Source organism: Rhodamnia argentea, chromosome 5 (assembly GCF_020921035.1).
Source record: "Rhodamnia argentea isolate NSW1041297 chromosome 5, ASM2092103v1, whole genome shotgun sequence".
Lineage (NCBI taxonomy): Eukaryota > Viridiplantae > Streptophyta > Magnoliopsida > Myrtales > Myrtaceae > Rhodamnia > Rhodamnia argentea.
The window spans coordinates 2154205-2181930 of record NC_063154.1 but is presented as its reverse complement, the minus strand read 5'-3'; the positions used below and the strand labels follow the sequence as shown (position 1 = coordinate 2181930).

Sequence of the window (27726 nt, the reverse complement as noted above, 5' to 3'; positions counted from 1 at the left end):
ACTTATTTCCTGCTAAACAAAAAAAAAAAAGGTCTTGAGAAACAACCGGCGGAAAGAAGCAAGTCTCGGCAGAAGCTCAACGCGCATTTTGATCCTAATATAGATCACTGACTCCCCTGCGCTCAGGTTCACGTTATCATGCAAGCACTGCCAAGAGAGTCTAATGCGTGAATCTATTGCTCGCCGCTACTTTGAATCCCAACAAAAACCCAAGAGTTACAGAAAGCGGAATTCAGTTTTGCGTTCGTTTCTACCAATATTTACAAAAACAGACTTATTTGCAACAGTCAAAACCACACCACTCGGGGCAAGCAACCGCTAGTATTGACACGACACCTCGCGGGGCACGGTGATCTCGACAGCTCTTTGAGAAGCAAGATGCCCGACCTCTCATCATGCCACGGCTTCTTCGTGGAGTAGCATTTGATCGAAGTGCCAGACTCCTACAACAGAGGCAAGAAAGAATCTGAGAATGACAGAAGAAAGAAGAAAGAAAACGTGACTAGGAAGATAATACCCGTGTAAGGTGTAAAGATTGCTAGGATTAGGAACCCGTTAGAGAGTTTGCTGTCGGATTCTTACCGTGCCCTTTGCCCACTCTTCTCAGCTGGGCTACATATTCAGAAATCTTCTTAATGCTTGCTACCTGTTACCAAAAAGAGAAAAGAAAAGGGGTTAAATCAAATAAATACTACTCTCCAGGATCCAATATCATCTTCTACATGCACGTGAAACAGCAAGCATAGTCATGGAAATCTATTCAGTCTTCACCTGCTCGGCCAAGAATCTGCTATCGACGAAATCCATCAACTGCACATCATGGTTCTGCTCAGCTACCTGAGATTGAAGGTTTCGCAGCATGATTTAAATTCAAAATCCCCGAAGAACGAAGAGAACGTGAATGATATGAATTTCGGGTTTGCATTATCTGTTGCACATGGAAATTCCTTCCCTTAGAGGACATGAATCCCAATTCATCCCCGTCTAAATTGATATAGCCTAGTCTAATAAAGGAAAGCAATATCACTAGCAGAGAAAAGGAAATAAGAGCATAGAGATGCTCACTTTTTGCAAGTTCAGAAGCTTTTCATTTGTCAGCTTCTCCAAAGATAATGCAAGCTCCATAGCTGGATCAAGAAATTCAAGCAACTAAATTCCCGCAAGGGCCATTGGTAACAGAAAGGGGTATAAGCAGAATGGGGGGTGCGTCTGCTCGGGATAAAAAGAATGTGCCGTGCTGGAAAAACTTCAAGTTTTCATGAAGTTCCTCATGTAAACTTGAAAGAAATGTACTGATTCGTACCCAAAAATAAATGGATCCAACGTAAGACTCTGCCAACCCATCCCCAAAAATCAAACATAACGTGAACAGAAGCCCAGCATTAAGACAATTGATTCTAAGCAAGAGCAAGAAAAGCAATTGTAAGAAGAAATTTTACAGGCGCACTCCTATGGTGAAGCTTAGTAATTTGAGTCTTGAACAGTGCATCTGCAATCCTGTCGAAGTCTAGCATCTATATAGGTATGCCTTCTCCAATTACTGGTAAAAAAATATCGGACAGGCCATATTGTCCTGGTGCATCATAAGCAGGAACAGCTTCAACGTCCCCAAACACGATAGAAATATTCAATTCCAACACTACATTGTAAATTTAAGGCGTATCTGAAGAGCCAAATAGAGTAGGGATCTGCTTGAGGCTTTAGAGTCACCATCCCAATACATCCATTATGTTTACTTATTTACAAGATTACATGAATTTTCATTACCCAGCCAAAGCTATATATCTCAAAAAATTGTTTAGCATAAGTAACCTTTACGAAAGTAATCCAACATTCGCATAGCACATGTAGTATAGTTAGCTTCCACAGAATGCACCAACATTCATTTGGAGACCCAAAGTTATATCACCATACACATGCGCAGATTATGCTTTTGAAATTTCTAGATCATCCAGTCCGCGCAGAAACGCAGATAAACAAACATTAAAGAGCCACAGATGACGAATCATGTCATATAGAATTTAGAACGTCACCATATAGTGCCTCTCCCTTGTCCTCGTGATTGAACTCCGAAAACGGCATCACTATAGACCGCAGCTGCACCTTTCCGCCCCTTTTGTTCTGCAGGCATAATTCGTTGAGAGTCATCCTTCCATCACAGCAGACGAATGTCCAAGATAGCAGATGAACTAAACAGTGCATACCTGATACTCCATTAATATCTCTGCGTGTTCCCTCTCTTCTTCGCTTGAATCCTTGAAGAATCTGTCGAAAAAACAAACAGCCTGAAGATGGGAAAAAGCGCGGAAAACCTGGTCAGCGACAAAGAGATTCAAGATTCGACAGAGTATACTTTGCAAGACCCTTGAGCGCCACGTTATCTCTGTCGAAGTAGGCATACATGGCGTGATACACATACGAGACATTGTATTCCACGCTGTCATTGATCAGGCGAAGAAATTAGCGAGAACTCGAACAAGCATTGCAGAGAAGCGAAGCGAATCACACACATCGATAAGCAAAAGTGAGAAAACTGCCTATTAAGAAGTACATACAAGATAACAATCCGACCCATCTAAAGAACAAGAACAACAGTGAAACCAACCCAAGCATTCAAAGAAACATATAGCCAAACGAACCCATTGTTTGGAAGAAAAGGCAAAAATATGAAATCAAACATTTACTTGATTTGCACGTTAACGGCGGACTCGCACTGGTCAGAGTACTTTTGGCGAGCTAGCGAGAGATGCGGAGAAGTGGGTACGAGAGCGAGCTCTTTCTTGACCTCTTCAAACGGCTCGAACACCACGCCGCTCAATTGCCGATTGTTTGCTCCTTTCGACGCACAGACCACCCGAAACTGCTCATTCCTTCCCCGCGAGAAGTGAACTGTCGAGGGCATCGTCGAACAGGGCGAGAACGGCGAGGAAACGGGAGAAAGGAGGGGAAACAGAGCGTGGCTGTCCCCGTTCAAGAGAGACAAAACCTGAGAAGCCTTGAGCGACATCGGATCAAGAACGAAAGCAGACTGAAGATTGTCTCGAAAGAAAACGATTGAAATTGATGCAGAGAGAGAGAGGTGGTGAATTTGGGGAACCAGAAACAGAGAAGAATCGAAGAGAGGGAGAGAGAGAGAGTGACGCAGAGAAAAAAATGAACTCACATGCATCTGAGTGCATGCAATATTTGCTCGACGTAGAGGAGGCGAAGCCCCGGGAATGATAAAGTACCCGGGTGGTGGAACGGACGGCAGGGTGTGACGTGGAATGGTAGGACCGTTAGATGGGTTGCACCTGGATAGTGGGGGATTGATGAGCGGTGAGATCGCGTGCTGGGGATGCTCATGGAGGGGTAACACCCAAGATGCTTATCTGGCGGCCGATTCTATAAAGATATATTCATCTGGGCCGGTGACCAGTGACATCGGACGATCCAGAACTCCATACCTTGTGGTCCCGCTCGTATGGGAACATTTGCGGAGAAGAACATTATCTTTTGGAAATAATCCAAAAAACCGCCCGAAATCCTCATGATTTCTCAAATAAGGACCTCAAGTGAATTATATTTCAAATAAGGGCTTGAAGTGCTACCATTTTTTCAAATAAGGGTTTGAAGTGAATATTGTTTCAAATAAAAGCTTGAAACGACCATAAAATCTCAAAAAAGGACATGATTTCAAGAGCATTTTAGTCTTTTTACTTACTTAATTTTTTTTAATTTTTTAATTTTTTAATTTTTTAATTTTTTATTTGTTTTCTCAAAAAATTTAAAAAAGAAAAAAGAAAAAAGTGGATGTATACAAGTGGGAGGGGCTTCTCTTGACTGTGTATGGGCTTTTTTTTTTTTTAATCAGGGAAAAGGAAAAAAAATAATTAATTAATTAAAATGTAAAATGACGAAAACACCCTTCAAGTCAGACCCTTTTTTGAAATATTATGACCACTTCGGGCCCTTAACTGAAATGTACTATATCACTTTAGGCCCTTATTTGAAACAGAGTTTACTTTGGACCCTTATTTGAAAAAATAAAAGGACTTCAAGCCATTTTTTGGATTTTTCCCTTATTTTTTCTTGGCACTTCTCCTTTAAAAGTTAAAAATAATGTTTATTTACTTCTAATTTTCAAATACTTATATGTCGATTTCTTTTTAAAGAAATTTGCATCGTCTGAAACTCCAATAATTCATCCCAAGCGTAAGATGTTACTATATGACCCTAACCAACGGTAGCCATCCGAAGATAGCGTGGAATCTACTTTTCCCGCCATCATCTCCTAAGTTGAGAGAAAATATTTTTTTTTCTCTTCATCCCAAAAAATACCCCCGAATTTTACGTCCCAAAGTTTAGGCAAAACAGTTTAAGTACTAAAGAGTAGTGAGATTTTTCAAAAAGTAAAAAAAGTTCAATTGAGGACGTTATAATTTGGCATGTGAAATAAAAGTATGAGTATCAAAAACTGACTGCTCTTGAGTTATGGAATCGGTTGAGAGTACCCATGTTACGTATGAACGGTCCTCTATATAATTTCGTGTTAAATTAACCAAATATGTAAAGTAATGTATCTTGATTTTAAAAAAATTATCATTATCTCAAATCTAAGAAGATTCATGTTTCCGGATGTTGGATGTAAACGAGCATCTTACACTTAATTTTAACTGATATCAGCTTGGAAAAGCTGGGCAAACGAAGAAGAGAAAAATAGTGGGAGAGAAAATTAAGAAAACCTTGTTTGGAAGCAGGAGCTGTGATTGGGCCCGCGCTTTTTTAACGATCCTCAGCAAAATGAAACTATATTGCCCTTTGTGGGTCCTTCTCTGGTCAATGTTCTAAGAAAGTGTTCTAATTTGTCTGATCGGGTCCTTTTTTTTTAATCGACTTTCTATTTCTTTTCTCTGTGGGTCTCACGTCCACTGCAGCTGAGCTAGCTCCCGGGACCCACAATAACATCTTCCTGAATTATATAAAGCAATGGCTATTCATGATACCCAGTATTTTTCCGTCGATGAGAAGTATGAATCACACCCTAACAGGGAGTGAATGCTCTGCAGCACAAGTCTTATGGAAACAAGAGGATTCGTGTTCGCGGGAAATGAGGGGGCTGCATATGATGAGCCCCGCGAAACATGGAGTTGTTCGCCCTGATGAAGAGGAGGAGTTGGGAAGGGTGATGGGGAGGCTGAGGGCACATGCGGCGGACTTGAGGCATACACTCCACAATCTAGAGCACTTCATAATGATAATAATAACAACCTTTCTCTGCACAGAGAATCAATGAGATTCGCCAAAGAATTGTTTCTCACGAGCAAGTCCTCTTGGCGTTTCATTACCTCTCACTCTCAGAGCTTGAGAATCAATTTCCTCGCCTTCTCCCCATCTATCTATAGATAAAAACCACCAACCCATATGCTACTTTCAAAGAACTAAGCGTATACCGTCTTCAATCATTTCATCAAGCAGCTTCAGTGCAGCCCTCAACTCGCGCACCTCACATTACCCATTGATCAATGTAGTGAAAGAAACACAACTAGAGCTATGCTTTCATACTCCTCGGATCCTTTGACCCAAAAGAAAAAAAAAAAATTACTCGTCGTATACAGAAACACCCCATGCTCCAAGAAAGCTTGCAGTCATCACCATCCATGCGACTTTGGGAAAATTATAAAAAAAAGTCATAAACCTATTGCACTTTTGTCAATTCAATCCTAAATCTTTTAATTTTGCCAATTCGGTCCTAAACCTTTTGAATTTGTACCAATTTAATACTAAACCTTTTTTTTGCGCCAATTCAATTATAAACCTTTTGTATTTGTGCTAATTCAGTTTATCGGGCCAACTTTGATAAGCGGGTGTTGACGATGCAATTTTTAATAATATTTTAATATTTTATTTTATTTTTTTTTATTTATTCTTCTCATTCATTGTTCTTCTTCTTCTTCTTCCTCACGCTTCTTTCCCGAGCTTCCTCCTACGCATGCTTGAATCTCTGCCAACCTCCATCCTTGGCCATCATCGGCAACAAATGAACAAAAAAGGTTACTATGCTCGACCACGCCCAACATGGCCTGGACGGGCAGCGACTAGGCCATACTAGACGAGGCCGAGCTTAGACTTTAATTCCCGCAACCTTTTTTGTTCATTTGTTGCCGACTACGATCAAGGATGGAGGTCAAGAGTGATCCAAGCTAGCGCAAGAGGAAGCTCGGGGGAAGAGGCATGAGGAAGAAGAAGAACAGAAAATAAGAAAAAAATAAAATAAAAAACAAATTATTAAAAATTGCATCGTTAGTGCCAAATGACATCTACCTCAGCAGAATCAGCTGGTCAAATTTGATCGGATGGACTGAATTGACTTAAATACGAAAGGTTTAAGACTGAATTGACAAAAATATATATATGATTGAATTGACACAAATACAAAATGTTAGGACTAAATCGACAAAATTAAAAGGTTTATGATTGAATTGGCAAAACTGTAATAATTTTAGGACTTTTTTGACAAATTTTCAACACAATTTCCAGTGAAAACTTTGACCTTATAATAAAATATCATCCAGGCCAAAAGCTAAAGGAATATAAGTTTCCTTTGTCCTTTTTGAACACACCGAAATAAGTAAGTTCCGAACTGATGCAATGCCCCGTTAATGTGATAGAGGATTTAGTCAAATCGTGTCTACGTGTCCATAATAACCACACATGCCATGAGTGCCTTATATGTCTTGTCCTCACTAACTTGTCGAAAAATTGTAATATCACAAGTTCAAAAGCATACTATGGTTCGACCAAAAAACAAAAAAGCATACTCTCGACTTAAATACAATGATACACCGATCTTATATCGCGCTCGAGAAAGAAAGATCAAATTCAACATCTTCGTAATGTTTTTATGTACTCGATTATAGTTTTGACCAATGATAGATCGCAAAGAGGGAGGTCCGGCGCAACAGCACGGGCCTTTAAATAATCTAGCACGTGCTAGATTTACATTCGGACCCGGACCCTAATTTACACTTGGGCTTTTGAGAAGACTCAAAATGTTTTGTAGGCCGAGGCATCAAAGCCCACAAAATCACCTAAACGGGCTCTCCATCGGACGGTCCACTTCCTGCCACGAGCTTGCCCGTGCTAGGGCTTTAATATCTACTAAAGCAAACAACTCTTTAGACTTTTGAGATGGTAAAGTTACTATCGAATTTGCAAAAATGGCAGACCTTGATCTACATGCTTCTTCAACCTTCGGTCAAAATGACAATAATGCATCGCTTGTGACAACAATGCGCCTCATTGATTTCGGGTCGCCCGGTTTCATCTACCTTCCAAAACAATTAAATGTTCGACCGGAAGGGCACATTTTTTTTTTTTTTTGTCCTCATTTTGAAACGACAACTCCAATAATAATTTTTAATTAGCAGCGAGATTACCGATGTAAAGCAGCCTTAATTACGACCGGCACCATGATAGAGAAGAGACCATGCATCTCGAAAATGAATCTTTCATAGAACACGAAGCTGATGATCATTTAATGCCCGCATCGGACCTCCCGTTTATTTTTCTCCTTGGAAGGGGGTGGAAGATGTCTGTTTTATCTTCATAATCTAATGTTATTAAACATCGAAGGGGTCTTATTAGTGAGCATTGAAAATAGGACATATTTAATGAGGTGGGTTATTGTCTAGGTTAGTTTTATTTAATAAATGGGTCGTGCATGCGTTTTTTTTTTTTTTTTTTCTGTTGGATGAGTCATGAATGTGTTTGAAAAGCTCAAAATAATATGATTGTTAAAAGAGTTCATAACTTACTTACACTTACCATACTTCTTTAACTTTCTCTCGCCTCATTCGATCTAGTGCTCACTTACTCCGTGCTCTCATCGTAATAGGGGATGGGTCGGGGTGTGTTTGGTTATGAATTAAGTCGGATATGGGATACTAGATTTAAATTAAATGAAAATGGTTCGAACTAAGTTGGATCATTTTCGAATCGTCCCAACCTAATCCACTCATTTGACGGATTTAATCGTAATTAGTCATATTCGGTTCATTGATAAACGCATAACACAAGAAAATTAGTATTTTAGAAATGACAAACTCTATTATTAAATACTGATTAGCAAAAGCCATATTCAAATTTCTTTTTTGTTTTCTCACCACAGAAACCAAACAAAGGTTCTCAACGTTATCATGGTCGTCCTCCATCTTCCGAGAGCTTAGGGTTTGGAAACAATATATGACAAAGGCCATTAATGACGGCTCTGCTCCCTATTATTTGTCAGCGAGACAACCTCGCTAGCCAGGGACGTGATTCCAATTAACCTTAGTTCTAAAATAATTCATTTTCTTATTCGAGATTTGCTTAATTATTTAGGTTCCCTCGTCTCGTGTCGGCAACAACCCGGTTTTCATAAAACTCTACACGATAAGTAACTTCTAATCCGATCACAAACAAGTGCTCTGCATCGGAAATTGCATTCTCCGCCATCAGAAAATTCCGCTCAAAATTTTAAGACAGAAACACCATTGAAATAAGCCTTATAATATCAAATCGACACTAGAAAACGGCTCCAAAAAAGGGTATTTTTCACGAAATGATAGGGGAAAATAAGGGTTAAACTGAAGGAAGCGACGCAACACTCCCTATAGCTCCGAAGAATTAGTACGCATCTTGCTAGAGATCGGGTTCTGTGAAGATCTGGAGTTAAGCTACTTCAAAAATGCTGCAACAAGACGTTGTAACTCTACTGAGAGAATAATTCCAAAAGGGTCACAACATGATAGAGGAGAATCCGCATTAAATGTGTTGGTGCTTGAAGTTGCTGCAAGAAGCAAGAAAAAATGACAAAAAATTCGATTCGTATGATTCCAGACAGACAGTGAGAAGAGCAAGAGAGCTTGTTTTATTTCGGAAGACTAGAAAGAAAGCTTGGAATCATGTGATGGGCAATTAATGCAGAGAGTATTAAAAGCGATAGCAGTTAGGGTTTCTTCAAATACTGCAAGAGAAATCTATATTTACGCATTAAATAATCTCTCTCGAAATGGGTTTCCTTTAAAAAAATTCCTAAAGCTTAGTCTGATGTCAGGATCTCATTAATTGCCTTTGGTAGGTTTCCTTGTAGCTTAGGTGTTTGAATATCCAAGAGTTACAGAGAAATCAACCGAGTTAGGTAGCAATTCCATTGGCTCCCCCTAAAATTCTCTTTTTTTCCTGAATTTTATCGGATACAATTATGATTGCACTAGTGTGATATAGAGGAAAATGATGATGTCGATGATGGAACATGATGTGATGCAATCATATGATATTGGTTAAATTACATGGTGTGAATCATGAATGCCCATTTGAGTCAAAAGAAGATGGTAAATTGCGTGGGATGGGGTATTTACATGATCAATAAAGTGCATCGTCCTCGACCGCAAAGTCAAGTAAACCCACTTTTCCAACTCGATCAATTTGCGAGAATGGCATGATGTTTTGATAGTGACCTGGTATAATTTCATAAAAACCACATAAACTGGAGATAACTAGGGCTTCTATTAAAAAAAAAACACTAGGGTTTCTATTGCCGAGCAGAAAAAGAAAATAAAAACTAGGGTTTCTATTTTTTACACTGGCAGATGGAAAAGATACTTTAATCTACAGGGGCTGAAGTTATCTAAATGTCACAACACATATATACACACAAGACAAAAGCTTGTGCCACAGAATATTGCGGACTATATCGTAAAAACTAAGAATGTAATTAACAGACGGGATCCACCAAAGTGGAATTGCATGCAAAATGGTACAGAACTGCAGAAAATATCAGCTTCGTATGGAAGTAGTGTTGAACTGGCATGAGATCATAGATGCACAAACGTGAGGGATCCTTAAGAGGCCCTCCTCTTTAAACGGTGGATGTTGCAGCACGAGATGAAATCCGTCTCCTCCTCCTGTCTTCGGCTTCGTGACCATTAAGTTGATCGAATCAATGATTATTGTAGTCAAACCCACCATGCATTAACTATATTCATGGAGAGGAGAGAGAGAGAGATGCATCGTCCACCCACGTGAATGTCTGTCTAACAAACATTCACGTCGATCCTCCTCCATTTGATGATCTTGATTTTCTTGAAGATTAGGGTTTTTGAGCAGTTTAAGACCTGGTGATTATCAACCCTTCAATGGTTTTTGACCATACTCGGCCTCTCAGACAAAGTCTCTCTCTCTCGCTCTACTAGAAAGCAATCAGAAGAGACGAACAAAAACATGAAGACCATACATCTGAGCAGAACGCCACCTATCACTCTCATTGGCGGCGGTCAAGGGTGGCCGCTCACCTTCCCCTTGACCATATGTACGCGTCTTTGGCGGCCACAACATAACCCTAATTGCCCAACTTGAGTTGAGAGAGATGAGGCCCCAATGAGGTGGGGATTTCACTTCACCTACAAAGCAGTCTGATTCAATTGGGGGCCGATGGCTAGACTAACAGTTGATTAATTACATCTTGTAAGCAACTTGCACATATGAATGTACGGATCATCGTTCGGCCGGATTAAATTGTTATAGATGTTACCGAACCATACATTCATCTGATAATTTAAATTTTTAGATCTAGTTGATAGTAATATTAAAAAATTGCCCCCTAGCCCCTCCAAACACCCGAAAGAAGTCTGTTGATTCTCAAGGGCCCAAGTATACTATCGGCAAGCAACCGGCAATATGTGCCCCTCCTTCGGTGGATATACAACAAGAGCATAGCTCGGATAGCAGCCATAGCTCTGCTAAAATGGCCAAACCGACCTCCAAGAAAAATAGGCGGGGGGCCACAGGAAACGGTAACTCTTGTCCCTCGTTGGACATATGTATAGAGGAGTATGGAATGTTAGGGGTCTTGTTGACCCATTGAAACAAGTCGAGATTAGAAATCTGGTTAAATCCAATGATCTTTGCTGCATTGGTATTCTTGAGACTAAGGCTCCTCTGTCTTTGTTCTCAAATATCTCATCTAACTTGCAGCTTGGTTGGGTGTGGTGTGCTCATTATAATCATTCTCATCGAGGGAGGATTTGGGTTGGCTAGAACCCATTGCTTGCAGACTTTGTTGCTTCTTCCTCTTCCTCTCGGGCTATCCATGGGCATCTACAACTTCTGGCCATCAATAAGGCATGTTGTTTTTCCGTGATATATGCGGAGCATACCTTTGTGTCTAGACGGTCTCTGTGGGTACATCTTATCCGGACCCGTGTGGCCTTGGCTGCTTCTCCTTAGCATATTTACGGGGACCTTAATGCTATTAGAGACCCTTCTGCTAGGCTAAGCAACTCTAATAATTGGCTCCCTTCTTTTGACGAGTTCGGACGGTGCCTTGTTCAAGCTGGATTAGAGGACCTCAAATATGTAGGCCACATATTCAAGTGGTCTACCTCTTCGGGTGTTACTCGAAAACAATGGAAGATAGATAGGGTCTCTTATTAACGCTCAATGGAGCAATGACTTCTCCTACTCTGAAGCTTCTTTTTTGGCTTTGGGGGGTATTCGATCATACCCCCATGATTATTAATTTTATGGCTCCCGCCAACTCCAGAAGACCCTTCAAGTTCTTTAATTTTTGGATGTCTCACCCTCCTTTCTTGACATTGGTCTCTCGGGTGTGGGGTATTCAGGTGGTCAGGGCATTCTTATGTTCATTCTTTGCCGAAACCTTAAGTTACTCAAAGGCCAGCTCAAACAGCTCAACAAGGAATCCTTCTCGAATATATCGGCCCATACATTCGAAGCTAGAAGTGCCTTAACGTCCATTCAAGACGCTCTTGTTCCGAATCCTCTCAACCAATTATTGGCTGATCAAGAGATGGATCACCTCTATACTTTCTCCGATCTCTGTCTCCAAAAGGAAGGCTTTTATAAGCAGAAATCTTGAGTCAAATGGCTCAAGGAGGAGGACCTTAATACCAAGTACTTCCACCATTCAGTCAATAAGAGGCATCTTCGTAATAGGATCCTCTCGGTTGCGAACAGCTCTGGATTTCTCGTGACTGATACGACCTCAATTCAGCAAATTATAGTCTCTCATTTTGAAGGCTTGCTTGCACCCACGACCTCGGTTGCTCGGCTTTCGGTCCAAGAGTTTCGCTCTCTTATGGAGCACTTCCTTGATGATAACCAAGTACGGTTCCTATCACGGTCCGTATCTAATTTGGAAATTCTCAATACCATGTTTTCTCTAGCCCATGGCAAGATCCCCGGCCCCGATGGTTTCAATGTCGAATTTTTCAAAACTACTGGGGACATCGTTGGCCCGACAATGTTATTGGCTGTCAAGGATTTTTTTGTAACTGGGAAGTTACTTCGGCCAAATTAATGCTACGATTCTTTCCCTTGTGCCGAAAGTCCCTAATGTTGCCACCATAAATGATTTTCAACCCATTGCTTGCTGCAACACCATATACAAGTGTATCACCAAGATTATGGCTAATAGATTGGCTAGTGATTTGCCTATTCTCGTTAGTGTTCCTCAAAATGCATTTGTGAAAGGCCACCGTATTAGCAACAATATGTTCCCTGCTCAAGAACTGTTTTGTGGATTTCACCATGAGCCTTATTTGCCTAATTGTGCTATCAAGGATGACTTCCAAAAAGCCTATGATATGGTGGATTGGGAGTTTGTGGAGCTAGTCCTACACGCTTTTGGGATCCCCAATGAGCTAATCAAGCTTATTATGATTTGTATTCGCACTCCCAAGTTTTCTATCTCCATCAATGGGGAACTACGTAGTTTCTTTTCTAGCGGGAGAGCAATGGGGAACCACATGGTTTCTTTTATAGTGGGAGAGGCATCCGACAAGGTGATCCAATGTCACCCTATCTCTTCACACTTGTTATGGAGATATTCACATGCATCCTAAATATACAGACCCGACAACTGGGCTTTAAATTCTTCCGGAGGTGCAAGGATACCCAGCTCTCTCATTTATTTTTTCCCGATGACATCCTCCTCTTTGCTTGAGGCAAATCGGCTTCTATATCTCTACTAACGGATGGACTCAATAGATTTTCCATTTGGTCTAGACTAAGACCTAATATGACTAAGGGCGAGATCTTCTTCTTGGGGGAGGGGGGGAGAACTTCGAGGCCAGATTACCTATGCTCTCGGGTTTCAAGACACTACATTGCCGATTTAGTATTTGGGTGTTCCCATTATTACATCAAAACTTGGCAAGGTAGATTGTAATTCCTTAGTGAACTCAATCACTACTAGAGTACGATCTTGGTCATAGCGGTTTCTCTCTTTTGCTGGTCGGCTACAACTTATCGAGTCGGTCTTTCATGCTATACATATATATTGGACAAGTGTGTTTATCCTTCCTAAATCTGTATTGTCCCGCATTGAGCAAATCTTCAGGCAATTTTTATGGAAAGGCCTAGGGCTTGGCGTAGGTAATGCAAAAGTTTCTTGGGAAGATGTATGTCTCCCTAAGGAGGAAGGGGACCTTAGCATCCGCAGGCTTATTGATTGCGATAGGGCGACTATGCCCAAACATATTTGGATTCTCTTTATCGATAAGGAATCCTTATGGTGCAAAAAGGATTCACTCTACTTTCTTGAAGAACAAGAATTTTTGGATAGCTACTAAGCCGGCTTTTTGTTCTTGGGGTTGGAAAAAAAATCCTTGATCTCCGCTTGGAATTTCAACACCTCTTCAGGTGGCGATTTGGCAATGGTTGCAACGTGTCTTTTTGGTTTGACTCTTGGCATCAGAGAGGACCTCTCAACAAGATTTTCTCTTATATGGACATCTATCGATCGGGTATACATCGGAAGGCAACGGTATCAAATTTTATCTCCTATTTTGGTCACCCATCACATGGAACAGCCACTATTGCGTCCCGGTTAGAGCCACTCCTCCCATTTGATCATCAAGGCGGTGATCGTTTTGTCTAGCAGGGTCGTTCCTCTGCAATCTTTTCTATTGCTACTGCATGGGACCTAGTTCGTCGCAGAGGGCAGGTTGTGCTTTGGCATTCATTCATCTAGAATCGCTCTTTTGCTCCTCGATACTCTTTTCACCTCCGGCCGAGCACTCAATAGACTGCCCACTCGGGTTTTATTGCTTAACTACAATAGAATTTCGGCTGCTGCTTGCGCTTTTTGAAATTACAGACCGGACTCTATTAACCATCTCTTCTTCGATTACCGTACTCATCGAAGCCCTCGCACTTTTTGGGCAACCAAGTGCAATCTTGCTTGGCATAATAGGTGTTGGCGGGACAACCTACAGTAGGCTACGAAGCACATTTTCGGCCAAAGTTTCTACCATAGTATTGCCTGCTTTTCTTTTGGAGCCTTGTGCCACATAATTTGGAAGGAGAGGAACCACATCCTTTTTCGAAATCAGACTCTTTTTTTGCCAGCTATCAAGGAACACCTCGAGAAGGTTGTAAGGGGTAAGGCCCCGATGTTTAAACAAGTGGAAGACACCTCTAGAAACCGGAGGATGCAAGCAAGTCGGGGCATCAATCTGTCTGTCTTTGTTTGTTATGAGGTTCTTTCCAGGCTTGTTTTGTTTTGTAGTTTGGCCACCTCTTTTGGCTACTTCTTTCTTTTAAGTTGTTTAGCGATACTAGTTCCCTTTTTTTGAACCCACGACATCCTTGCATCCGTTGTGACATTTATTGGTGTCACCACAAGTGCAAGATCTCCTTGTGATGTCGGGCTTCGCTCTTGTAAACCTGCGTTTTGGTTAAAATTGCATATCGTGTTTTATGTTCCCCAAGGCCCTTATTTAGAGAGGTTTTTAGGTGTGCACTCTTATTTTTGTTGTATCTATCCAAATCAATCATGTCTAGTTCAATCAATTTGGAAGAATACGATGAAATTCATGAAATACTTTCGCATATGATGATTGTCTTAGGTGAATGAGAATGTCTTTTTCTTGGGAGCACATACAAGTTTCTCCATGATTTGCCATCCCTACATTATTGACCTGTGCACTTTGATTTTAAGCCAAGTTTCGACCACGTGAGATAGAGTGTTATAGTATTTAAACATAAAAAGAAATGTCTTTATTCGAATATTTTAAACCGTCATTTTTGTTGACATCGATCCTGTATAATTTTCAAGAGAATCGTATGATGCTAAGATAATTAGTCAAGCAAGTGAATCATGCCATTTCTATTACGTCTTATTGGTTTCCTCTCTTCCAATTTCATTTCATTTCTTGAGCTTGTTACTAATTAAAAGATGGATCGATACATGGAAAAAATTAATTAATTTCTCTAGTCAATTACTTATCTAATTTTACTAGAAAAATTCAGCAATGGTCACCTACTTTTACTATGTCACATTCGTCTCAATGACTTTGGACAAGTCATAATATCATGAATTAGCTGCATTAATTAGAATGGTTCAGACTTTAGAGCGCTAGCTCAGGCCTGACCAGGATAGAAAGAATACCTTTGTGTATGTATCAAGATTTCTTTCTCTTCCTACCCGCGGGAAGCATAGGACCAATTTGAAAATGGGGGGATCCTAAAGATTCTTAGGCATTAATTGTGCTGCTTCAGAACTTGAACCTTGCTTGATAGATTATTAGGCAAGCTCGGACACAACATCAACGCCTGCCATAAAAAATAATAATAGACCGACACAGTGACACACACCCACTTGGTCACTTGCTTAATATAAACATAAACAGTGTTCTTCTCGAAAAAAAAAAGTTGGTTTTTTTTTTTTATTGAGTGGAGAAGATCACGCACGTCGTTTGCGATTATAAATATCCACTGCCAACCCTCATTCTCAAACAGTCCAGCTTCTCTTCACTTTCTCTCTTCCAGATCAAGAAGCCATATTTGTTTCTGAAAAAAACACAGAGGAGGAGAAGAAATGGGAGGAAACTCGCCTTGCGCATCTTGCAAGCTGCTGAGACGTCGATGCGCTAAAGGCTGCATATTCGCTCCTTATTTTCCTCCTGATGATCCTCACCGTTTCGCCATTGTCCACAAGGTCTTTGGTGCAAGCAACATCAGCAAAATGTTGCAGGTTCTCTCTCTCTCTCTCTCTCTCTCTCTCCCTGAAGCCGAAGCCAAAAAAAAAAACATGGAACCCTTGTTGATTCTTAAGCATTTGCGCAGTTCTTTGAGGTTGCTGATCGGTAAAATGGTCTTGAAAACATGTTAAATCATCCACGTGTTCAAGATTTAGAATTACTACTCGATCATGATATATGGAGAATCGATGGTAATGGTATTACTAGCTATTGTATTACATTCCCAGTCATGCATATATCAATCTTGTTCAACCCCAAGTTCACAAAATTTGCTCAAAAAGACGTTTGAAGACCGTCTATCGGCTGCTTTGCCTGAATATTTCTGCTTTTCGGTTCAGAATCAATACTCAAACATCTTCAAAGGTCGATAATGAGATCAATCTTGCCCTAGCTACTTGTCGAAACATCCCGGGTCTAGGGTGACCTAGTTTCCTTACCTTTTTTTTGTTTTATGTCTTTGCGATCAAACAAACATTTTTCCGGCTTGAAAACTTCCATGGGGAAGGAACTTGGTTTCAAACTTTAATCTTGATGAATATATGCTTCCAGACCAATCATTGATAAGACATCCTTTTTGCTAAATTCTTTTAGGAGCTACCCGTGCATCAGAGAGGTGACGCGGTGAGCAGCCTTGTGTACGAAGCCAATGCCAGAGTCCGAGACCCCGTGTACGGATGCGTCGGCGCCATCTCCTACCTCCAAAACCAGGTGGCTCAGCTACAGATGCAGCTCGCCGTGGCTCAGGCCGAGATCCTGTGCATACAAGTCCAGCAAGATCCCATGGCCATGCCGTCCCCGGTCGTACCGGTGGACGGCTCTGACAACAAGTCCTTCCTCCTCCACAATAACCTCCCTCAGTACTTTAACTTGGCCTCCAACTCCGGCAATGTAACTCACGAGTCTCTCAAGAGAGAGAGCTTCTTTGGGCATGACATGGTTTCTTAATGAATAAAACTTTGTGTTTCCTCGTTTCTTTTTGGCCTTTTTTTTTGCTTAATCATAATTGACGTTGCCACAACACATAATCTATTATTATCGCCAAATGGAGAATCTCTCTCTTGATGTTGCTACTTGGGTGCAGTGCAGTTTAACTTTAGGATTTTGACTAATTTTTGTTAGTTATGCTGAAGAGCTATCACTTAGTACAATAAAATAATGAGTATGGGACAGGAGTAAGCTGATGGGTCAACGCTAGCATGTGAGATGGAATTGATGGAGAAGGTTCTTTTTCATGTTATAAGGCCATTAGTTTATTTAAATAAAAGCAGGCGACCAGTTAAGAATTAAGATCATAAGTGAGCAAGCACGTGAAAGATAGTCGTCAGTCGGTGGATTTGAAATTCAGAACGACTTCGAAGACATGAGTTCTCTTGCCACTCGAAGGCTTTGCAAACTACACATGCATCTAGGGCTTTTTTCATTCCAGTGGAATAAGCTTTGAGGGAAGAATGATTATTGAGTTGTGATATTATAGCAAAGGAATTTCATCCGGACTTCAACTTTTATTTGTCAATCTATCTATGTATTGCAAGCACTGCAATGCAAATTACATATGTTTAAATCATTCAAAGTTTCTGTATAGCTCCTCCACAGATTCAATTTTAAGGTTTCTTTTAGGGGTGAGCAAGGCGGATAGATTGAACCGGGAATTGCTCGGACCAGACCGAACTAGCCGTTTTAGCTGGTTTCATGGAGTGCTGGTGTGACGACCCGAGTTTTCCACCAGCTTGAGATACAAGGAGATTAGCACTCGTTGAGCTCGAATTAATAGTAAACAAGCTCTGGAAATATTGTTGTTATGGTGGATTTATTATTTTAGGGACCCTATGTGTTTGATTTAGGTCTCATCGAGTAAAAATGTGTCAAATTAGCACAACCGAGGGAAGCGAAAGAGCCGAACGTGTGTTAGAAGAGGGACACGTGTCCAAACATGTCCGGATGTGTCGGAGACGTGTTACCTAGTTGGACACGTATCGACACCTGGTAAGGAGGCGGGAGGCGGGACACGTGTCACGTGTAGGTTAGGCGGTGGACACGTGTCTTAGCCTAGTTCAGCAGTCCGAAGCCGACTCATCTCAAGCTACGTGATCCTAAACCGACCGGTCTTCAGTTGCTTCCCCTATATAAATCCCTAGAGTGAGTTTATTCTTCATGAGATCGTTAGAATGTCATCATTCTGCGTCTGCTGAATCACCGACCGCCGCTCGATCGCCTTTGGTCATCTGTCTGCCTGGGTATAGTCGCCATTGCCGCTTGAGGCCACGCCGCCTGTCGGTGCCGTTCGGCGGCTTGTTGTTGACAACCGCCCGTTCGTTCATCCGTTCGTTTGATCTTTTTTTATCCTTGTCGATTTATCGAGGCAAGTAGATTTCTAGTTCTAATTACTATACTGTCTATGGTTTTGGTATTGTGAGCATTGTTTGCCGATCTGTTGTGGTATCGATAGCTTCGATTTGGATATTTTGAGATTCCGAAATCCCATCCTTGAGTGTCTTGGATTTTGGTTCGGTAGATCTCGAATTGTGGTATTTATAACTCTAATTTGGTTTATCCTTAGATTCTGATTGATTCTATCCTTGGATTCCGGGTTGATTCAAAAATTCTATCCTTTGTATATCTTGATTTTATTGTGGTGACTTTGTTTGCAATCCTGTGATTCTATAGTTGGTTTAGTCGTTTGGTATAAGAGTCCTACTTGTGGAGGAGTTTCAATTTACTCCCATTGATTAATCATTTTTCAGATAAGCAAGTCAACAAGGAAAAACATCATGGGAAGTGAAGATCATGAACAGGAGATGACGTTGGTGGATCCGGAGTAGATTACCTTCCTTTGTAAATCCTCCCATTTAATTTGTTTGACTAAAGTGTAATGTAAATGGCTTAATTGCGATGTGAATAGGAAATCTGTAAGTTGATCCGCTAAATGATCTTGTTATCCGAGATGTATGTTATTTGATTAGTGAAACCATGAAAGGCCATACCCTTATATATGTGTGCCTGTCATTAGATGTTTTGTATTCCATGCACTTGTGCTCATATGGCAGCCCTGCTTGATTTTATATTGTAGAGCTTCCGCATGTGCCAGTTACTTTGAGTAAGAAAAGATTAAAGTAGATGACGTAAACCTTAGTCGCGGGTGGCTTGGTATGGGACGTTCCTCCAGCCTCGTGTAGATTGACGACGCGACAATAGTAAATTGCCCGAGTAGCTACAGCTGGTACGGTTCCCAATTCCGTAAAATTGAACTCGGTGATTTTCGGCCTGGTACCAAGGGAGAACCAGACGGATTTGGTTCATTGTAAACCTAGTAATTCCGTGATAAATTAAAGTCCGTGTTGCATTGGATTGCGCGATTATCAAACCAACGGATTCGTTTTCCAATTCCCGAGTGGGATCGGACCGGATTGAAAACCGATCACCCCTAATTTCTTTACGAGGATGAAGATCTTCAGCATCATTCTCTACACCCATGCTTTGCAAGATAAATAACAAAACACGAAATGGTTATATTATAAATTCAAACTTAAAAAGCTTGGTGAGTCAGCAGAGAGAACAAGGCAGTTTTCTGGCATGTTAACGTGAATGCCAGTGCAAGAGAATTCTCTCAGCGTGTTCATGGGACTGCGTAAGAACGTCGAGAAGAAGAATCAATTTCCGATAGCCTATGTTATCTTCGTCTTATTATATAATAATTCACCTCCAAATACAACATTACCTCGTATCAAACATTATGTCGTAGAAGGTAAGAAACGACAAAAACGACAACTGACTTAAAGATTCCTGATTAGCTCTTCCTTTTTCTTTTTGCCTTTTTGTTATCTTGGTCTTATTATATAATAATTCACTTCCAAATACAATATTACCTCGTATCAAACATTATGTCGTAGAAGGTAAGAAACGACAAAAACGACAACTGACTTAAAGATTCCTGATTAGCTCTTCCTTTTTCTTTTTGCTTTTTTGTTTTAATAAATACGGAAGCACTTCTCAGGTCAAACACGACAAAATTTTCTAAGTACTTCCCTCCATCGCCATTAGATCCATCGCCTGCTGAAACAAAGATAAACAATGGTTGCCATACAGTTCGATGCACAGGGAAGTTGATATGCTTTGTCAATTTTTGGCCGTTATTTGGCAGGCAATTCTCGTATTATGCTAAGTGGGAGATGATCTTTGAGTAGGATCCTCGTCTGCTTCCCCACTTTATGAGTAAGGTCAAATAGCTAATGATTTTCGTTGTCACAAGTGCATATGTAATGAGGAAAGGTCCCGTGAGTAATGATGATACCATGATTCATAAGAGCCCACGAAAGAAGTGTTTGATTTTGATATCCAGACAAGGGTGTTGGGATTACGCGCGCAAACACAATGAAATAGAAAGTAAAAATCGAGTAGGGGTGAGCAATTCTATGTTTCGTACAAGTTTTACCCGAAACCCGGAACCTACATGTCAGAATTGGAACCTAAAACCTACATTGCACACCTGAAATCTGGAACCTACCCATCAAAATAGGTTCCCCAATTTTTGGAACCTAAAACCTCGTCGGAATGAACCGCAACCAAATAGGTTCCCCACAGCCTGTTCCAAGTTCCAGATTCTACCCTAGAATCATGCCCATTCTAAAGGTGGGAAAAAGAAATTGAGCCACAAGGTTCATTTTGGTTCCACTTTAAACTTAGGCTACATCCATCAAAGGATTACACTATAATTAACACCTCACATTCTCTTTTACAACTCTCAATTATAAGAAAATGAGATTATATAGATGACACAATAAAACTCCAGGAATTGAGAGAGCTTTAAGTCACTCGGTATTTATTTACAGGCCCAAATTCAAACTACAAAAAAAAAAAAAAAAAAATACAGGCTCCAACTATAAAAGGGTTTGTGTTTTCCTGTCGACGGAGAGTATGAATCACACTCAATGAAGGGTTGGAGTTGTTCCTGTTCAACTTCACGGGTGAGGAGCTCCTGACGATTCATGGTTGCAAGGCATTCCATTTCAAAGGTAAAGATGATGACCACTTGCAAGAAATCAGCTACCATGAATGAATGTAATGGGGCTCAGTGCATAGAACCTCCTTTAGTGGGAGCAGGAAGGATCTTATCGAGAGTCGAATGAAGTTGAAAAGAGATGAAATTGAGAACAAATTAACACTCTTCAGAAAAGGAGGGATTTTCACCTAAAAGCTCCATGAGAAGACAGAAAAAGTCATCTTTGCTTTCATCTAATCAACTTGCTGCTTCTTTGTGGGGACAAAGTAGAGAGATATGGTGGGAAACCTCATTTGTCTTTTACTTCTAAAACAAACTCATGTTTGGTTTCCTAGAATCATTCTCAAATTTTAGTCACCTTTGGCATCACTTCAATGTTGTAACTTGGCACATTTTGTGTCATTATGACTTCAACTAGTGTTTTATTTAGTGTCTTGGTGATGTCTAGATAAGCTTTTGCGCATTTCGATAGGCCAGCTATATGGGCTATGGCTAGTGTTTACAAGTAATGCTTAAAGTGCTCCATTGATTAAAACGAGTCAAATTTGTTTTCATTAAGATGTATGACAAGCATTTCCCATTTTAGCATAATGTCCATATGCAAAAGGAAAGTTTCTTTCCTTATTTGACTTTTTCACAATCTCCATTTTCATTAACGTTATGTGGCTGTGGGAATGTATAAGATGTCGGGTCGGTTTGATTCACTTTTGAGGAAAGTCTTTCAGACAATGCAAAAAAACTTTTAACTTAAAAGTGTTTTTCGAAATTCAAGTAGTATTTGATAAATTGCAATATAAAATTTCATTGGAAAGCAACTTTGGGTTAAATAGTATTTGAGAAAATTCTTCTTGCAAATGAATTTTTTTCTATTAAAAAAAAAACTCCAACCCTTTGCCAAATCCGACAAATGGCTCAGGTTGCTTGCGGCAGTCGTCCGAGGTTGCATGACCTCAAGCGACCTTGCTTGAGTGCCGCCGCGCGACCTCGGCTTAGGGCCTCTAGGGTCGTGCGACCCCAACCTCACTAAGCGAGTTCGCATGATCATCGACGACCATCAGCCGACCTTGCATGACTCTCGAAGTTTTACTAGCAATCTATGTAAAGAAGATGAACAGTTCTTTCAAGAGCAAAACCGGAAAAGTAAAAAATGGTGAGGGTAGTTTGAAAGAGAACAAATTTATCAACCATAGCAAATGGCCTTGTAAAGATGCTAAAAGGTCACGGTAGATAAGGTCATGCCTTGAGCTTTCAACTTTGCCGAGGCCAACATTTAGCCAAAGAAATCCAAAAAAATTCGCCAAACACGCCAAGTTTTCTTAAAGAGACCCAAAGTCTCTTGAAAAAACTAAACCAAACGCATCCATTGTCTCCTAGTTAGAATCACTTGCCAATGCTTCTATGAATTATATTGCTTTGGCTTGCTTAAGTTGAGCACCTAAAGAGAGAAAAATGCCTAGTGGTAATGTCCTTATTGCACACTGCAATATCTGTTCCAATTATCAGGAGGATTGCATCCTCGAAAATGAATCTAGAAGACTATCAGAACTTGGGTACCAATCAGAGTCATGGGTCTACCCCCTTCCACTACCAGACCAACTTCCAATTCCCAGAAACAGCTGGAATAAAAGGGGAAAGGAACAATATACTTGGGTTAATTTCTCATACTATGGTGAACAGATTACAAGTTTAATTACCCTTTCTTTAGGCACATACCTTCTACCTAAGAAAGACAAACCTCTCACCAACCTAAATCAATCAAATTATGTACCAAGAACTACCCAGCTTTGCTTGGACGCTTTACTTCTATGACTTAAAGCCCCAAAGTGAAACATGGTTCTTTCTGGTTCCAGTCATTCAATACTCTTCAGCCACCGGATTTGTCTGAACAAGGGTATCTTTTTGGGATCCCAAATATACTGAGGTCCTTGTATTCTTAACCCCTAGGCATTTGCATCAATAGCTGCTGGTGAAGTTGATGGTTGTCCAGAGATTACGAACTCAATAATTGAGGCTTCAAGTTGCCAATTTCGAGCTTTTCTAGGAAAAAGTTGAGCTTCCATCCATCATTTGCTTGTCATGCAGATGCCTAACATGAACCTTCTCTCGAGTCTCAACCTCTTCACGAAACTAAGATGGCTCGGCCAAAAAATTCAAAGCAAATCTTCTGTCCCTGTCAGCTTGGCATATTCATCTTCATCAATAGTTCCTTTCTTCAATTTTTTCAAAAGGCGGTACTCTCGAGCCAACTCATCTTCATCTTCAATTGTCTGAGCTGCACGCCTCTGTTTTGCCGTTTTCTTCCTGATGACATTGGAAGCAGCATTTGCATTCTTGTTCGGCTTATGGGTTTTTGGATCTTTCTGTGGTGCCTCTTTCTTAGCTTGCAAGTTCTTCCGCCTCTGCTTCTCCCTAGATTTGTCCCTGGACAGTATCAATCCGAAAACATGACTGCAATTTATTGGACTCTCCCATCCATTACTGACTGAGACTACCTACCTTTACCCATTAAATAAACAAGGTATGAGGTTACATATCAAAATATTTTAAAAAGCAAAACCCTTTAGGATTACTTGATCAAAAGAACAGTTGATTTTCACTTTCCTGAAAAAGTAAGATCAATATGATCAACAGAGCAATATGATCAACAATGGTTCCAGTAGAGGTGATTTTCTTTAAACTATGTCTAGACAAAAAGCTTCAGCAGATCAGAAAACTTGCTGGGACAGAGATCATTTGTTCACATGAAAAAGAAGAGGGTTGCAGTGTATTAAGGGAACAGAGCTCAAAGATTCAGATGCTTGCTCTTAACATAGGGGTGTAATCTACAAGAACTCCCACGACTCATCTAGTATCAATACAGACTAAGCTAAACATGAAAAGAGTATGCTTAGCCAAAAAAATTTCTTACTTGTACTTAATTTCCTCCAAGTTAATGTCTTCAACTGGAGTGAAACCCTCTGTCGAAAGTGAATGGTGCTTCACCTCGGGCATACCAGGAAGCTGCAGCAAGCCACATCCCATTGCCAACTTCCCAACCTCAAGTTCTTTCCACCTAAGAAAGCATAAACCATACATATGAAGAGAGGGAAGAGGGATGGAATAAGGTTCTTATCTTTCTTTCTTAATAAGATGGGAGACAAATAAAAAGTCGAATCCAAGTTACTGGATCATGATTCGCAATTAGGCCACGTCCTTATTTCCGGCATCAGAACATTCTTACTGACCTGAAAATATAAGAGCAGTGATGCTCCTTATAAGCTCGAATATATGAGACAAACGCTCTCACTCCTTTCTCCATAATATCACGATCCTTCTTTGCAGCAGAGCGCATCTGATACCAAATTATATTTTATGCTAAGATCAACTGCAAGAAAACTTCGGAAGAAGTGATACAAAATCTTATAGTGATGAAAATAGAATTATTATTAGGTCCAATGCAAGTGCAAAGAATTGTTTACACATTCACCGTTAGATGGATAACACATATGTTTAAAGATAGTTATGTAACCGGGTCTATCCACTTGTCAACTCTCCAATGGTGAAACTGTGACTTGTTTCTTACACTGGCAGTAGACATAATAAGAAAACATAAGAATATTACACTTCTACTAGGACCATTGAAAGGAAAAAGAAAGCACTATTGTCATAAAAACTCTTACACCATACTCATATCCACACATCACAAAGATGTGCAGGTAGAGTTGACCAGACAACAAAGATCAGGATAATAATACAAGAACAAAAGCGAAGATGCATTAAACTGGCGATAAGAATGTCAACCATATTCTTGCCGCCAAAACTATCATCTTAACCATTCTTACCAGGGGAACAACATCAAGCACATTATCATTGCGCTTCCTTTGTTGGAGAGGAACCCTTCTTATGCGCAAGAATTCAACATAAGATTCCTCCTGAATAAATACATGGAACAGATACATAGTCAATTTAAGGAACAAGTTATTTCAAAATTTTGGAGAGGAGAAGCTAGAAAATAGCAATCAAAACCTTAGGCAACAAAAACACAATTGAATTTCCCTGTCTGCCCAGCCTAGCTGTGCGCCCAACTCTGTGTATGAAAACATTTGGATCTTGAGGAGGATCATACTGGCAAAATAACAAGGAAAATAATCATATTACAGTCAAGTTAGACATCTATAAGATAATTATCCTTCTATTAAATAAATATCCCGACATCCAAAATGCTTAACAGTTGGCAAGGTGAAGATAATCTTAGTAGTAAACAAAATGAAAAGATTTTGGTTTTTGATGAAACAACATTCATGTGATTAACCAAATGAAAACTAAAAATTACAAAATCAATGACATATTGCTAAATACAAGACTGACAGACCTGCACTATACAATCAACACCAGGAATATCCAGACCTCGAGCTGCGACATCAGTACATAGGAGAACGCCACTTGGAAGTGACGTAAATAAAGCCAATGCTTTTTCTCTTACAATCTGTAGGACACAAAAAAGAAAAGTTAAAGAATCAAAATAAGTAGACTAAAATGTGTAAAATAGCATTCATTTACCTGTTTCATTTTCCCATGGAGAGGAACCAAAGAAAGACCTTTCAAAGCAGAAAGACAAGGAAGAACTGCTCCCCAGTAGTCAACACAGGCACAAGTCATGAAGTAACTGCGAAAGTAAGCAGGTCATTTTTCAGCTTGAGATGACTTGATGGCCCGCAACAACAAGGCACCCCTTGCTTCTCAATTTTAACAACAATGACTGACTTACACAATAATTTTATTGGACTTATTCTTCATAAGGAAATCAACGAGTTGTGACGGTTTCTGGTCTGCTTCGCACTCCAAATACTGCAAATTAAGTACGAACCGAGATCCATGAACAAAAGTATTGGAATGAAGCATAGGAGGATTGCTTGGACCCCATGCACAAATTTGCATGACCAATTATTAGAGGCTCAGAACTCACAAATATTGGTGATTGATTATTACCTTGCTTCATATTCATAGCAACACACACCATCCAAAATGGTCCATCTCTATTATCAGATTAGTACAAAAGAGAAGTAAAAGGAGTACGAATTTTTCTTACTAAAACTGAAAAGGAGCATAGTACCTCAAGGAACAGGCCAGAAGGTGTTTTCGAAGGGGCTGCATCCCGTGATGATGCTGAATCATCCTGTTGTTTTGTTTCTGTTCGAACTTCGACCCTCACCGGGTTCCGCAAACCAGCTTCAGCCAGCTCTTCAACTGCCTCAGTTTGAGTAGCAGAAAAAAGACCAGTTCTACGAAGTTTGGGTAAGCGAGACACAATGGAAGTTATCTGCTTTTGGAACCCCATATCGAGGAGCCTGTCTGCCTCGTCCAAAATTAGAATCTGGTACAACCAACAAGATGTGCCAATAAGCCGTAGTGGTTAATTACCATGTACACATGATAGCCATTTCTTTTAACAAGCTTATCATAATCGAACGGCACAAATGTAACACAAGATGATGCATGCATGCACACCTCAAGATTCTTGAAATCCAAGATATCCATCCGATCCATAATGTCATACAGCCTCCCAGGTGTACCTATCAGTAAGTTCGCTCCTTCCTCCTTTATTTTCTTCATGTCTGCTTTAACCTCAACTCCGCCAACTAGAAGCAAAGATTTGATACTTGACAGTGTAGAAATGAAAGGTTGCGCCACCTGGAAGATTTGAGATGACAGCTCCCTGGTAGGGGAAATAATTATTCCCAATACCTACAAGCATACCGATTTTCAATGAACAAATCAGACTTGAAACTAAAGCTGTAATCCAATTAATCTAATTCACTAGACATTCACAAGAGCAACCCTTTCATGGAGGCAAGCCATCGAACGCCAAATTCAGGCGGACCATGACTGTACAACAAGCAGCCAGCCACAAATCATCTTGTAAAGTGCCTCTTGAATGGGCTAGTCATTAAAGATCCCCAAAGCAGCCTTTCCAGTAATTACGATTTCGCAAATATTCCATTCAATTCATCCCGACCTGCTCACACGATAAACATCGCTCCAGTTCGCATCAGGACGGTCTCGAGTCGGTGGCGCAACAGCTCGAATTTCTCAGAAAATCCAATTCACTCATGTACTCACAGGCAACGCGAGGTGAAACTATTTTACGAGCGGGGGCCAAACCTGGTGGCGTTTGGAAGGCGCGGACGAGGAACGGCGGAGGATTTCCACGAGAGGGACGACGAACGCCAGAGTTTTTCCGGAGCCGGTGGCGGCGTCGACGGCGACGTCCTTGAAGCTGCACAGCAGCGGGATCGTAGCGGCCTGCACCGGCGTGCAGAACTCGAAGCCGGATAGGCTCAGAGCCTCGAGGACCGGCTCGGAGAGAGGCGGCTCGAGGTCGGAGAAGCGCGTGGCGGTCAGAGCTCGGTTGCGGTTGCTGTCGCGGGGCTCGTCGTCCATTTCGCGGCTTCGGTTGCGGCGCTGCGCCGTTTTTGCTTCGTCTCAGGGTTTTGGCTTGGGTTTCTAGGTTCCGCTGTTTTGGCGGCTAAGGACTTCAATTTACCGCATAATTACGAAAATTGCCGCCGGCGTTGTTCGACTTTACGTTCATGCCCTTGGGCCGGGCCCTGATCAAGTCCCACAAGATGCCATCACTTGAAAATTATTCGAAAATCCGTTTAAGTTACATGTTACCCTCATAGAAAAACAGACGGTTGCAATTAAAATTTAAGTTTTAGGGTTTTA

The 27726-nt window shown here is 40.7% G+C and overlaps 3 protein-coding genes across 3 annotated transcripts; 1 reads left to right on the top strand and 2 right to left on the bottom strand.

Moving 5' to 3' along the window:
- Nucleotides 1-175: 175 nt before the first annotated feature.
- Nucleotides 176-3175, bottom strand: LOC115743629 (ferritin-3, chloroplastic-like). The gene is made up of 8 exons (XM_030678481.2): nt 2685-3175; nt 2354-2437; nt 2205-2265; nt 2034-2121; nt 1066-1127; nt 772-837; nt 583-646; nt 176-443 (listed from the first exon to the last, which is right to left on the bottom strand). The coding sequence occupies exons 1-8, from the start codon at nt 3167-3169 to the stop codon at nt 394-396; spliced, it is 960 nt and encodes a 319-aa protein (XP_030534341.2). The 5' UTR covers nt 3170-3175; the 3' UTR covers nt 176-393.
- Nucleotides 3176-15810: 12635 nt separating this feature from the next.
- On the top strand, nt 15811-16996 carry LOC115743631 (LOB domain-containing protein 12-like). The gene is made up of 2 exons (XM_030678483.1): nt 15811-16018; nt 16617-16996. The coding sequence occupies exons 1-2, from the start codon at nt 15863-15865 to the stop codon at nt 16968-16970; spliced, it is 510 nt and encodes a 169-aa protein (XP_030534343.1). The 5' UTR covers nt 15811-15862; the 3' UTR covers nt 16971-16996.
- A 5647-nt stretch (nt 16997-22643) lies between these two features.
- Nucleotides 22644-27513, bottom strand: LOC115743627 (DEAD-box ATP-dependent RNA helicase 18). The gene is made up of 11 exons (XM_030678477.2): nt 27163-27513; nt 26509-26745; nt 26114-26374; nt 25769-25848; nt 25561-25666; nt 25373-25486; nt 25027-25125; nt 24843-24932; nt 24246-24352; nt 23930-24073; nt 22644-23442 (listed from the first exon to the last, which is right to left on the bottom strand). Exons 1-11 carry the CDS (start codon nt 27439-27441, stop codon nt 23172-23174), a joined length of 1788 nt encoding a protein of 595 aa, XP_030534337.1. The 5' UTR covers nt 27442-27513; the 3' UTR covers nt 22644-23171.
- Between the last annotated feature and the right edge of the window lie 213 nt (nt 27514-27726).